General features: G+C 39.3%; 1 protein-coding gene across 3 annotated transcripts in view; it reads left to right on the forward strand.

The window, feature by feature from the left end:
- LOC121504944 (NACHT and WD repeat domain-containing protein 2) overlaps positions 1-14,453 on the forward strand; it is a 78,878-nt gene that overhangs the window by 32,409 nt on the left and 32,016 nt on the right. For all 3 annotated transcript variants that reach the window (XM_041780065.1, XM_041780063.1, XM_041780064.1), the window contains exon 4: positions 6,126-6,242. In XM_041780065.1, the coding sequence (XP_041635999.1) occupies positions 6,126-6,242 (117 nt within the window). The remainder of the gene's footprint in view (positions 1-6,125; positions 6,243-14,453) is intronic.

Below are 14,453 nucleotides of genomic sequence, written 5' to 3' on the forward strand. Positions count from 1 at the left end.
CTTAAAAACACCCTATACTGCTTTGTTACAACTCTCTTTCTTTTTTGACGGAGTCCCCCGGACTATCAGGTAGGATAAAAAGAAAACCACCAGAGAATCAGTCACATTTACGTTATATTAGACAGACAGTTTGGAGTCTTAGTTTCATTTTCACATCTGATAGTCCAGGGGACTTGGTTCGTTTTGGACCAGAAACTGCAACATCATTACACTTTCCTACGGTTTGGTTTGCATTTACATTACTCTTGATCAAACAAACCAAACCATAGAACTGTGGCGCTGTCATTCCAAAGAGCGGCGAAGAAGAAAAGGAGATGTAGAAGATGACGAAACTGGAAATCCATCTCCTTCTGCGGGTCTTTGTTTTTCCACATAAACAATGAAAAAACACCAAATTTATGCTGTCTTGGGATCTCTGCTTTTGTTTTTGGGCGGTATGAGTAGCCAGTAAAGCAGCAACTTGTCCAGCATGTCGTTCTTAAAATGAGACAAATGAAGTTTCCTTCATAGTTTCATTTTCTCATTCTGTATTTAACACTTAAGGTATCCCTAACATCTAATTTTCCAAGCTATGCATAGTTGTGATTCTCTCCCATTTATAGGACATCTAGATTGTTAAGTTGCTTTTTAAAACACTCCATTTCCTGATGTTACTCTTGAGCATAAAAGTATTCAGTGATGAATAGAATTAGAGGCTTATATGTATTGTGACAGACTTGGCAGGAATAGATCATGTCTATCATCAGACTTTACTAATCTTTAGCATCGTGATGCCAACAGGCATGAGGGATTGAACTGTTGCTGCTTTGAGAGAGACAAAGCCACAATCTGCTTCTTTTTTTCACTAAGATTAAAGACTAAAGACAAGTGAAATATGGATGACAACACACCATCAGAAGGGGAGATGTTTGTTCCAGCTGTGCCTTGTTCCAATGAAAAATAGACAAGCACTCCAGCAATTAGCCTACCCCCTGACCTTATTGTGAACTATGACCAAAGAGCAGCTGCCTGGCTCTGTCCCAGAGCAGAGACAGAAGTCTGTTTTCTATCACACATCCATCTGTTATGATCCTTTGATGTCCCGTAGACCAGTGTGGCTGGTAGATTTGGCAAATTTACCTCAGTGATTTTATTTTGATGTAGCATTAGAGGGGCCGGGTAATTCCAGCACATCATGACATCATGGGGCGCTATATTTGCACTGCCCAAATTAAACCACGCCACGAAAGAGGAGAGAAACTTTCTAATCGTCTAAATTTAAAATTCAGTAACACATAGATCTCAGTGTTTTCACGTGTTTCCAGCAACTTTATTCCAACATATCTAGTGTGTTTAGACACAAATTTTGGATTTCACTTTGAAATGTCGATTTGTTTCCATGCCCTTGTAGGCCAAATCCCATCAGCATACTTATGAAGTCTTACTGTTCTCTCTCTGCCTCAAAATGGGTTTGAGTGAAAAAGGTTTTGGACATTTCTTTTCTATATTTCTATATTTCTATATTTTCTTAATATCAATAAATATATGTTCTGCCACAGTAAGTCAGCATGTTGGGGTTTTTTAACCACACACAAACACTCTGACTATGACTCGTGGGTGCTGAATACTGAATTAGTTATAAACACAGATGTTGCTGCAGGAATAGAAAGCTTAAAAGTGGATATAAATGTGTACACAAAACAAAAACAGGTCTGTAGATCTTCATTAAAATCGACTTTGTTTTCAAGCTCTTTGTCTCTTTAATAGACGAGACAACAAAAACATAAAATGTAAAAAAAAAAAAAAAATTTAATAATACTTTTAATTAAAGAGAGAGTACTCTTAGCACGGGGTGAGAGTTAACTGATGTATTTTCTTTGCCAAAGAAAATCAAATAATTTTCTGTATCCTGGTCTTTTTCTTATCAAAATTAGTTTTTACCGTCTCAAATGGAAGAAATAATCACCACCTACAGGCACACAGCATGAGCCCAATATAAATCAGTGTTTTCTGCCGAGACAAAGTGAAAAACCGATAAAGAAAAATATTTTTCATTAGCAGCACCAGGCTCAGAGGAATCTGCAGCTGTTTGAAGACTGCCCTCCCCCAATCACACAGCCGCTCACAGGTGCACAACAACAATCAGACAGATGAGCCGAGGTGTATCTCTACCCTCCTGCTGCTCCTACCGGTGACGGGGGAGGCAAATATCTCCAATACTGTCAAAGTAAAGTCCCACACACTCGCTGTAATGCAGAGCTGCCACCATTCTGTTCTCTGCCACACTGGGGATGTGTCAGTCATCGTGTGCCGGACTAAACTCATCTGAGCAAGCTGGTCTGCTAAGCAGTCGAGCATGAAGGGGGATAGCAGCACTTTGGCTCCACCACCTCCTCCTCCTGCTCCATCCTCTGCATTTTACGTCTCTTAGACTGCAATCAGGGAGGAAGGATACGTAGAGAATGTTCCCATACCATATTTTACCGTCAGAAATTGACTCCTGTAAACATTTTTTAAGTGACGTCACAAAGTCTATCCTGCTAGAAAGCTCAGGCCACCTGATGTGTGATGCAAACTGCAAACTGCAAACGAAATCCTCCTGAGACCAGAGCTTTTGTTTTGAATGCATCTTTTGTTTCTCCCACTCAGTAGGCCCTGATAAGTTTAAAAACTTAGTCTGTTTTCACCAAAATAGGATGTATGAGGATAATAGGCTTATCTTACTGTACAACACACAAAAAAAGTATCATTTCTTCACCTGTTGGAAGTAAATTTTACAAAGAAGATAGTTGCTCCAAGACCAACTTAATCTCTGGAAGGCGCTGTTCCTGGAGAAACAACACATTAATGAGTCAGTTGTTGACCATTTAATGAAGAGCCACAAGAACCTGTAAAGGCTAAGTCTGAACGAAATTTACACTAAAAGTTCTGGAGGTCTCAGAAAAGTCCCTTTGAAATTATTAGGGATTTCCAAAATGTAAAACATCCCCCCAAACTCCCTATAATTTTCTAGACATACCAAAAATTCTGAAACAATTTTGAAAATTATAAAAATAAAAAAGTGTCCTTAAATATTCCTCAAAAGTTTCAGTACACCTTTCTGAAAAGACCTTAAGATTCAAATGAAATTATCACCAAAAATTCCTGAAAATTCTCAAGCAAATTCCCCAAAAATTACAAATATACTCCCCTAAATTCCAAGAAAAAATATGGACATTTTCTAAACAAATTCCCCCAAACATGCAGACATATCCCTAGAAATTCCAAGAAAATTCCTTAAAATTTCAAAGCCAATTCCCCAGACTTTTCAAGTAAATAACTTAAAGGGGACATATTTTACCCTTTTAAGATTATGATGAAGTTTGTTGCTGAAAAACCACTCCAGTATAGGATTTTTGCATGTCTAAAAGCCCTCTGTTTCAGTCCTTCTTAGAACAAGCTGTTTCTGTGTCTGTGGCTTTTAATGTTAATGAGCTGTCTGACTTCGCCCCTGACCACACCCCGCTCAGGAAATGGATGTGGCACTCCTGATGTTACAATGTTACAGACACTTTTATTCAAAGTTAACGACCTGACTGGCTTTTGAACCATCAGTCTCCCAGATTAAAGACAGCAAGGTAACCCACTGAGCTATCCAGCATCTCAGCTGGCAGCTGAGAGGAAGATCAGAAAACGAGGGTGGAACTTTCTTCCAAGCGGGGAGGGCCAACCAAACCTGGGGGTGGTGCTTACTCCCCACATGAGGTCATGAGGGGAAAATCTGAGAACGGCTTGTTTCAGCACACATTTTCTGAAAGGTGGAGAAAGAGAAGAGGGAAGGGAATGGATTTTTCTGGTATTTGAGAGGGCAGGTCAAGGGCACATATTTTTGTTAGAAAAGCCTAAAAAAAGTGATTTTTGCATAATATGTCCCCTTTAAACTTCTATGGAAATTTTGGACAATAATCACATAAATTCAAAAAGCAGAATTTGTTACTATGTTGTAGAAAAGACAAAATGTAAAAATGTCAAGATGTAATAATGGCCTTGATATGTACACATAGGGTCTCAGGAGTATATAGAATAAATTTATTTCACCATTTTTTAAAATTTACTTCTCATTATTTATTTACAATAACGGTATTATATTGCGAATTACAAAATTATAAGAGATAACGCATTCAGATGCAAATTTATTGTTACAACCCCTTTTTTCCCTTAAAACAAGCCTCTTATGACATACTGAAATCATGTCTGAGCGATCAGAAAAATCAAAAGTTTCTATGCTTATGTCTTTGTAACTGCACCTGCAGTTTTAAGTTTCATTTCTCTCCTGCTGAGGTGTGTAAAGCGTCTACTGACAACAACACCATTCCTGATGGGGGTATTCACAGTAACATTAGTCAAACAAAATAACAACAACCGGCTTTATTATGGAGAAGTTGTCAGAAAAAGCATGTTTATCATTAAGTGAATGTATGGTGCTACCGTGTTTACAGCTGTTTCCCTGACCTTGTTTAAAGCATCCAGAATCATCATGGACTAAAAACAAGCATGTTGTCTGTATAAACACACATTTAGACAGTCGTTTACGCTTTAAAATAAGAATTCCTGCAGTGCAGAGCTCAAATCAAATCGAGTTGATCCACTGCTGCTCAGATTCCATGTAAAAGCCCCGGACAGGCTGTCAGAGATGTTTTACCAGTTTACTATGCTTCACATTAATTACACTGACACAAACGGGTGAGGTTTGGCTTTTTACCTGGCTGTTCTTTAGTATCGCAGTGGAACATGCAAATGACTGGACTCAGACTGAGCTGTTGTCTGTTACATATCTATCTGCAACACTGACTGTGGCTTCATTTCCATGACAGTTTTTTGCAAAATAAAAGCGATAGTAATTTTGACTAAGTACAATTGGGCTTTAAATGTGTTTCCATCGAAGGGAGCTTTGGGCATGAGCCTCGTAAAATCTCATCTCCCGAGACTCTGCTGACGCTCAAAACCTGTTGCGTTTGTATGGTTATGATTACATCTACAGCGGTTGCCTCGACAATTTTGAACAAAAGACGAAGGCAATGGATGATAGGTCAGAGGCAAAGTCTGTATGTATGGCAAAAGCCATGTATAAGGGATGATGTTAAGAAAAGTCTTTTGTCCACACATGCTGTCTCAAAGTGAACTGGTCAAATTGACTGGTGAATTTGGAAAAAGTGTTTCCATTGCACTTTTGCAATATATTTCTATATCAGAAAGTCTGAAAAAACCTAGAAATGATTTAAATTCAATTTAGAACTAAGATTGAAACAACAGGAAAATTATGAAAGTAAAAAGTGCTGCAGAAAGGTTTAGAAATGTAGGAACAGCAAATGCCATGCTAGTACAGAAATATACAACCGACGCTGCAAGTCCAGTCATCCCAACAGAAGTGTGTACATTATGTTTGCCCCCTGTGAGCCCCAGCCTCAGCAGCCTGCCAAATCTACTGCAGGTACAGAGCTGCACATAAGAGGAGGCTTGCTCTCCACACACTCACAATTTACAGTCGCTTCTTCGCCACTCTCTCCTCCAGTGGGAGACTCCCCCTGTGGCGTGTTTACAGTTCAAATTGCCTGAGCTGCCAAAAGTTGTGATGAACACGTTGAGGGGGACCCCCCTCTGTGGCTCGTATGTGTATGTGTGCTCTCCCCGTCTCTCTCGCCCAGCTTGTCCCTGCTGAGCTGTAAGACTGTGAGTGGCGTAGGGGTTTTACTGAAACAGAGCAGAGCAGGTGTGTCTTTGTGTGTGGTTAAGTCGGTGTTGAAGTGAGATTTTAGAGTATTAGCTCCCTTATCCTCATCTGAGCTGTTTAGCTTTTGTTTAATCATACTTTTTTTGATTTGTTAAACCCTAAACTTGGCATCACTTTGCCTCGATTCCCTTAAATACAGCACTGAGTTCATTAAATTTCATTGCCTGCATGGGAGCTTGCCACCCTGCTTTTTGTTTTAATAAAAGATACAAAATATGCTCAGCGGTAACAATAAAACAGGCTGTTTTGCAGGAGCCTCTGCCATTGCTTTATCCTTTTGTAGAAGTCTAAGAGCCATGTTAGATGTTTTACCATCCATTTTTTTTTGCTTTTTTGTTTGCAGTAACATCCATTTCATCTTATTTGTGTGTTCCAGGTTGTGGACCTATATTGGGGTGTAGACCCAGAGGAGTGGGACAGTCCAGATCTACAAAGACTCCGAATGAAGCTGCTGGAGGAATGTCTGAAGACCTCAGCGGGGCCATGTTTTGTCGTAAGTATTACACACCAATGTCTTTGTCATATTCTAACGTCTTTGGAGTTCAAATTGCAGCAAGCCTTAATCATGTCTCAAGTCTTTGAGCAGTGCGATGCTGCATTGTTGCTCCCCCAGGCACAGGTGTCTGTCTTATACAGGACATATACGCTATACCTGACAAGTATTTGCTCAATAATTCAACAACAAATGTACAACATTGATGATGAGAGAAGCACATTTTGTAAGATATCTGCCTTAAATGAGAAGTTACTTCAGAGGCTGACTTTTTAACCTCCCTTTTTCTTTAAATTGAGTTCTTCCTTTGTCTTAATGTCCCGTCGTTTCACCCACTGAAACCTGTGACAGGCATGAAAGGCTAAGGGGTTGAGCAAGATACAGAGAGAGGGAGTTGGGAAGTAGCTTAAACCGTATGGAACATGATATTTTTTGCAAAGCAGTCAATTCCTCTTCAACGTAGCACCCCAGGCAACCACTTGTACGAAATGAGCCACCCTCTTCTGCAGCTGCCGCTGTGATGTCTTCGCTATAGAGCCCTCTTTGGAGTGTGGAGGTTTGTGCAGACATGGAGAGGTCACACAAATGGGAGGGAATGACACTCAGCTCATGGGGATCATGATGAAAAGACTGGGCATTAGTCCCAAAGCTCGAGTCTGAGTCAAGTCTGAAGTCTTTAAGGGGCGAGTTCAAGCCAAGACGGAAATCATATAAGCCTACATGACTCGTAACCCAAGAAAAACTTTGTCAACTGAAATATGATCCATGTAAAGACTAATCAGTTGGTCTCAGGGGTGTCTAAAAAAAAACAAATCTGCAGTCGCTTTTTGCAGCATTTTTAATCATATTTAACCTCATTACCTGAGTGCACGAGTCTAACTTTAAGAAATATGTTAATACTTACAAGCTTACATGTATTTGAAGTTTGACTAACAAAGTAAATCCACTTTCCTTACCCCATGTAAACATGCTGAGACCCACCAGTATTGGCCTAAATGAAGGGTAGCATGTGGCCACAAACCTCAGGTCTAACATACTATAAATAAAACTACAACTACTTCTATACCTTACCCAACCCCATACCCAGTTACCACCTTAAGTGGTGAGAATTCATGTGTGAGACAATGAAAATTTACGATGAAATAAAACAGCAGTAGCATTTGGTAGTCTTCATAACTTCTGTTTTTCATTTTTCAATGCAAACAGCAAAAAGATCCTCCTAGACAGCATCTAGAGTGAGAGTATTAGAAAATTTGAGAAGCTAAAATTACACACGTGTGAGTGAGTTATGTGAAGACCGCTGCTAGGACAGAAGGAGTTTCATGACGTGTAATTATGGCTGACATTTCACTGCTCTTTTTGAGATAATTTTGGGCCACAAAGAAAAAAGAAAAGAGGACACAGGAAGGGGAAAAGGATGAAGCCCGGAGTGAATAGAGAGAGAGGGAGACGACAGGAAGAGGAATTGATGGTGAATTATTCAAATGGAACCGATCTGTTTCCAGAGGTGGGAATTGAGGTGAGGGATCATAGGAAGACGTAATGCATTATGGGTAAGACAGGAACACAGGTCTCCAGGGAGCATAATCTCCTTCACCAGAATGTGTTCTGTTGTTTTTTTTTCATTCTCCTACATCCCTGCATGCGCCGCTTCCTCGTCTCTTAGTTGTTCTCTTTCTATGTCACGCAAACAAGCACACAAACACTTTGTAGCAGCGAGACATCATCAGGTCTTAATGATTTATTGTGGTGTGATGCTTTTCTGTAGGGCAGTTTTACTCGTCGTATGCTGCTTTCAAATGGAACCTGTAAAATCGTCTCTATGAAGGGCTATGGTGCTGAAGTTCTAACTATGGAAAACACCGATGCTAGGCAGTGGAAATGCTATTACATGCTTTACATTTTAGAACTTTACTCTTCTTTAGTTTCAGCTGAAAGCTGCAGAGCTCTTCATCTGTAAAAAGCGTTGTTTATCAATTTGCTTACTTTGCCAGGCCTCTTTGTTTATTGGCTATTACTTGTATGATGTCTAGCCGAACAGATGGTATTTTGGACAGGACATTGGGTAGCACTGTGGAGAGTGAAAACACAGCCAGCAAAAAGCACACAAAACTGCAGGACCAAAGTAAAACACTTTTACAAACAAAAAACTGATACACGTAAACAAATATTGGCACTCAGTTATGTTGAAGTACCATGAGAGCTGGGTTTTCAAAAGGTCGATTCTTGTCAACATGGTCATCACAACGTCATTTTAAGATACCGTAGGACAACTCCTCTGAAACTGCCTCAGAAATAAGTCAATAATAGGGATGTAGTGGTATCAAAATCTCACGGTACAGTGTTACCTCTATAACAAGTCCATGGTACAGTATTTGTTAAAACCACCAAACCGACAAACGAAGACTTGATATAAAAGTGAGGTTGGCATTTGTTAAACAACCTTTGCACTTTAGATACTACAGTGTGGCAGAAAAGAGCCGTAGGAATGTATTATACTTTGGCTCCAGTGTTTACTAGCCTTCTAAAACCTTCGTTGTCCACCACTGAATACAGCTGTAGATCTTTGGTGGTACTGTGTTCACTGATTCACTTTGTGATCTCGTGCTGTTGTGGGGAAGAGAGATTCCTGTCAGCTAAGCTAGCTAGCATTCTGGTTGATAGAAAGATAGCGTCTGCCTGTCAAGCTATCTGTCAATCAAATGAGACGCAACAGTAAAAAAAAAAGTTGGACATAAAGTTATGGGTTGATATGATAATATTCAAGTCTGATACTAGAAGGTTTTAGGGATGCGGGGTATTATCGGCATGATAGTGGCATGGAGATAAATGCTTAAAAAGTGAGTAGTCAGTATCTGCAGATATGAAGATGGCGATACAAACATCCAATATTTTTGCTATAAAAATCTGCCTATATCAGCTGTAAATATTAGCTGTACGAATAAATACGTTAACAAGGTTTTAGCCCAGATCAACAGTCTTTTTTTTGCCATCCATGTTCATTCCTTACACTTTAAAGTGTTTTTATGTCAGAACTGAAGTTTAAGGTCTAAATTTCATTTTAATATTGATATCAGAATCAGCTAAAATTAATTTGTAAACATCAGCATTTCGTATATCAGCAGAAATCCACAGCCTATGTCCCTAGATTTTTGTTTTGGCAAACTTGAGTATAGCAATTCTATATAATATTATTCCCATTTGAAAAAATGTTATTTTCAGAAGAAAACTAGGCGACTGTCTGTCTCACACCCTCCAAACTGCTTATTTGGACACTGTAGATGTCTGCTGATTATTTTGGTCAGCATGATCCAGTGTATCACTAGCTTAGCTTGAAAAGCCCTCTGAGACTTTGTACAAGATATTGGGCTTACAATGTAAGTCACAATGTCTTGAAAAGAAGCAACACTCTCTCCCCTTTTGTGCTGCTAGCTTGGTATTGTACATCCCACGCTTATTTCATTCATTCCTCACAGCCCTCTGCCCTCTGTCAGTGCTGCAATTTCACCGTCTTAACCTCGACTGACCTCGAGCAAAACCACACAACGCACTGCAAGAACACACAAGACTCGACTACACACATACAGGTCTTTGTTCCCCCTGCCTTTCTTTTCATCCTCTGAATTCAAACACAACCACATGTTGTGCACATACAGTACAAACAGAGCGTCTAACCTGAGGCGTTTCGTGTATTGTGAGTTTGAGAATCTGTCAGGTAACTCAGGGGATGCATGATCACTTCACACCTCCACACATGAGCGTAGAGCCCCCCCCCCCAATCTGGATGGTTGAATCTTTAATGCCCTCTTGTGTAGCAGAAAGATTTAGCTCTACAAAGTCTCCACAGACGTGTGAGAGCCAGCTGCTGTGGTCCCTACAGCCCGGCTCCCGGCGTACGCCACTCTCGGGTCGGCCCTGTTTCAGCACTTGGGGAGCTCGGAGCTGCAGCGCCAGCAACGGGGTCCTTTGATCAGGGACTTGGATCCCCAGTTATGACAGTTCTGGGTTGTCTGGGTTATCTCCCGAGTACCGCTGTTTATTTTTGCAGGGTGGTAGACCTAGATAAATGTGTGGGGACGGAGAAAACGTCAGCAGAATTTAGCCTCTTGTTGTTTTCGCAACAACATACAGTTTGTTCTCAAAGCCTGGGTGTAAGCTTGTGTGGTGGTGTTGGTTTCATTTTCTTTCTTCTTCTTTGATTCAAACTCATGCTTTGTACTTTCAAGAGTGGGCACAATTTATTCTACATGGAGAAGCTTTAATGCTACTAGGAATACACTCACACCTGCAGTTGAACATTTTAGACACTGAAAGGCTGCTACAAACAAGAATTTTTTAAATATAGCAAAAAGTGTTCAAATTATACATTTTGTGTTGAAACTGCATAGCAAATGCCCTCCACAGGTAGAAATTATCTACTGCAACTGAATTATTTTGAAAAAATTCGACTGGCTGTTCTGGTGGCAAGTGACGTACATGGTGGCATCTGTCATCACAACAGAGCTCAACAATAATCGCCCACTTTTTCCCCCAGTCTGTTGACTTGGAATGTAGCAGCCCATAGGCCAAATTTGTGCTCAAACAATCAGAGACGTTGCTGTGACACAGGATTGTCAGCAATGTAGTGCTGTCAAGAAGTTCTTAACATACTTGCCTGTGTCTTAAACATGACCAAACATATCTATTTCTCTCATTTAAACATCTTTTGTTGATAAATATATCATAAATAATTAGTGTTTTCCCCAGAAATGGGTGGATAATATACAAATATATGTCTATGTCTACGTCAGCTGGTTACAACTGGTTGAGCCTCAGGACCCAAAATCAACTCCTCAATGAGAAACTGTGACCCAAATTTCTTATATTTTTTCCAAATAGGATTTATTTATGGAAAAATACTACAGTTTGGACCTCATACAGAGCAAAAAAATTGACAAATCAAAGAGACAGGACAAAACAAGAAGAGTTTCATGGACTTTATGGTGAAATTTTTGCTTCCAACACATTCCTGACCCACTAAAAAAGGGCTCTGCGACCCGCTTTTGGATCCTGACCTACCTCTTGAGAACCAATGGTCTACATCAGGGGTGTCAGATTGAATCACAGAAGGAATAAAGGTCTGACCTGAGGGCCTAACAGGGTCCACATTTAACTGCCAGCCTCATTTTACGACAGTAATAAATTATGGGGAAAAAAGTTAGCAATGATGATAAAGGATTTTGAGATTTAAAAACTCAAAATGATAAGTTAAAAGGCTCATGATCTGAAATAAAAAGTCTAACTTATTTGTTCAAAAGGTAAAAAACACGAAATTAAATGTTGAAATAATGCTTTTGTTAGGCAAATACATAAAAAGAAAGTTATGTTTATAAAGGCAAACATATGGCTTAAAATTAAAAATGGTGCACCTGAAAGGTCAAAATATGATATCAAGATTGAAATAATAAATTAAAAGATCAACATATTAGATAAAAAGTGAAAATAATAACTTGTCAATTTAAAATCTGAGATTAAACGTCAAATTCATAAATTCAAAAGGTCAAAATATGAGACAAAAGTGAAAGTAATAAATTGAAATGGTTAAAATATGAAATAAAAGTCCAAATAATAAATTGAAGTTTGTTTGTTTATTTATTTAGATCCCTATTAGCTTTTGCAAGGCAGTCATAATTTTGCAATGCAAAATTGAAAATATGAAATAAAAACACAAACAAATTTGTTTCTCCACATTTCTTTCGATCAAGTTATTTTTACCCTTTATTTTTTCACATTTTTATGATTTAAGGATATTTCAGATCATCAAGGTTAGGTTTACATTTTTATACTGCAGGAAATCTGCAGACCGTTTATTTTAGGGCCAGCCATAACAAGAATATGATATGACCTTGTGGGCTGGTTGTAACTGTAACACAGGCCAGATTTGGCCCCCGGGCCTTGAGTTTGACACACCTGTTCTACATGATGAAATATCAGCGCTTTATGTGTGCATGTCTGACTGTCTGCGGAGCTCCCGCTGTGCTACGTACGTGATGCTCTCTTAGGCTTCAGCAACAACGTAACACACTGTGAACTGATATGAATGTGATTGTACAAAGACGTAATGATGGCAGAGTGTCAAAACAGTGCTTCTGCTAGCACTCATGGATTGTATCTTGTGTCAAAAAACTTTGGACATTCAAGGATTCAGTGAAAAGGGTATGTTCCATTGGAAATAGTCTTTTAAAGTCCTGCATCATAATGGTTGTAAGGATTTCAAGAATCCTTGTACCTAATATCTGCAAACCTTTCTCCGTCCACTAAGGTGCCCATTTAAAAACGCCTCTGTGTCACCCCTCACCAGCATGTACACTCTCAGACACTCATCATTGAAAGGGAGACTTCAAAGAGCTGCTGATCTGGGAGGTCTGCAGCCCACAACAACTGTCGCAGAGCCTGATGCATGAAAAAACAGGAGCAAAACCCACAGAAGGATCAAAACTGAGGGAAATCTCCTAAAGGGAAACTACATTCACATTGATTATTGATGTAGCGAGGCAAACATGTCCTTTCTCTTTGTTTCCCTTGCAGAAAAAATGGAGGGAAAAAGAGGAGAAAGGGGGGAGGATGGGAGGTTGGCAAGGGAATAACAGCTTCCTTAGAAGCACCACAGAGGACTGACAGGCGTCGTGTAGGTGTGTTTCTTCCTGCCACAGTAGATATGTGTGAGACCTCTTTATCCTCCTCTGACACCTGCATCTCACCTTGCTCACCTCTTTGAAACTCCTCTCTTCTGTGTGAAGGGAGTTTCATGTAAATGTCAGTATTTTTGATCATTTTTAATGGCATTTTCTGGAAAAATTTGTAAAACCACAGGGGTAGAAAGCATACATTTAGTATCTTTTAGCAGATGTGTGACCATGAAGATTTAGAGATGTTTCAGTTCATAAGACGGGAGTGAATTTTTATATAACCGTCTTTTTATTGGATGTGTCAGTCTGTCTTTACGAGCAAGAATCAATTTCAGCGAGTGTCTTTCAAAGGGCAACGCTGAACACAAGACAGGTGGCAGCGCAGGGCTGTTAAACACACATAGACACAGAGATATATATACACACTACACAACACAACCAATTCGTTACACCTGGCTGAGGGGATTTGGGAGGAGGGGGTGGGCTTTTCTCTAACCTGTCAATGCAATAAAGAAGGTTTCCATGGTGATGGCAGGGGTTGGCATGGTGATGGTGTCATTGACCCGGAGATTAAGCATGACAATGAGCTACGTCTGTTTTTCTTCTTCTTCTTCTTCTCTGCTCTCCAAAAGTGTCAAATTCCTTCATGGTAGAAACATGAAAACTTGATGAATGCCTGAAGGAGCAGACAAGCTGCACATCCAGTTCTTCTTCTTTTTTTTAACTTCCTTGGTTTAGGTTGACTTAATGTAAGAGGATACGGCTCTTATTTTCTCGTCCATTCAGTTTAAATGATGTAACTGCCAACATGATAGCCTAGACCTGCTTGTTTAAGTGTCAGCTGCACTAGCAAATGCAGAAATACCTGAAATAATGGGCTTGAGTCACTAAAGGTGAGATCGCTCATAGCTCTGAAAATTGAATTTGACTTGGGGGCTTTTTGGAAACATAAACGTACAGCGGTGTGATTTTGTCTTTTTATGGAAAAACAGACTAATTTAACGTTGATGCCTCTATTTGACCTTTCAAAGCAAACAAAACCATCAAGATTATTGATTATTTATGTATTTAACCCTTAAGGATTGTTTTAAAATTAGTCACTTTAAAGCTGCTAAGTGCAAAAAATGATCTTTTCATACAGTAGTTAACCTAGAACTGACCTAATTATTGATACCAAATATTCATTAACTTTTAAAGATTTTAACCCTTTGGATGCCTTTTTGTCATGATGGCAATGAAAAAAAAAGAAAAATTAATTCTTTTCAACATACTACACGCAAAGTAATTTTTTGTGTGTTGAATTATTACAGCCTGGGATATGTCAATGATTAGCAGCAACATTGATTTTTATGCATTGTTGTTTTTTGCATGTTAAGCATGTATTTTCTCCTTTTGCCAAATATGGTCAGAATGACTCCATCAGGTAGAGAGCAGTAAAAATGATCACTTCCAAGTGAAAAGCCCAGATTGACACCCAGATATAATAAAATGCATGTATAATGTTTTAATGGAAGTGAAATCAAAAATTGTAGTTTGAATGGGT

Source organism: Cheilinus undulatus, linkage group 22 (assembly GCF_018320785.1).
Source record: "Cheilinus undulatus linkage group 22, ASM1832078v1, whole genome shotgun sequence".
NCBI classification, from domain to species: Eukaryota; Metazoa; Chordata; class Actinopteri; order Labriformes; family Labridae; genus Cheilinus; species Cheilinus undulatus.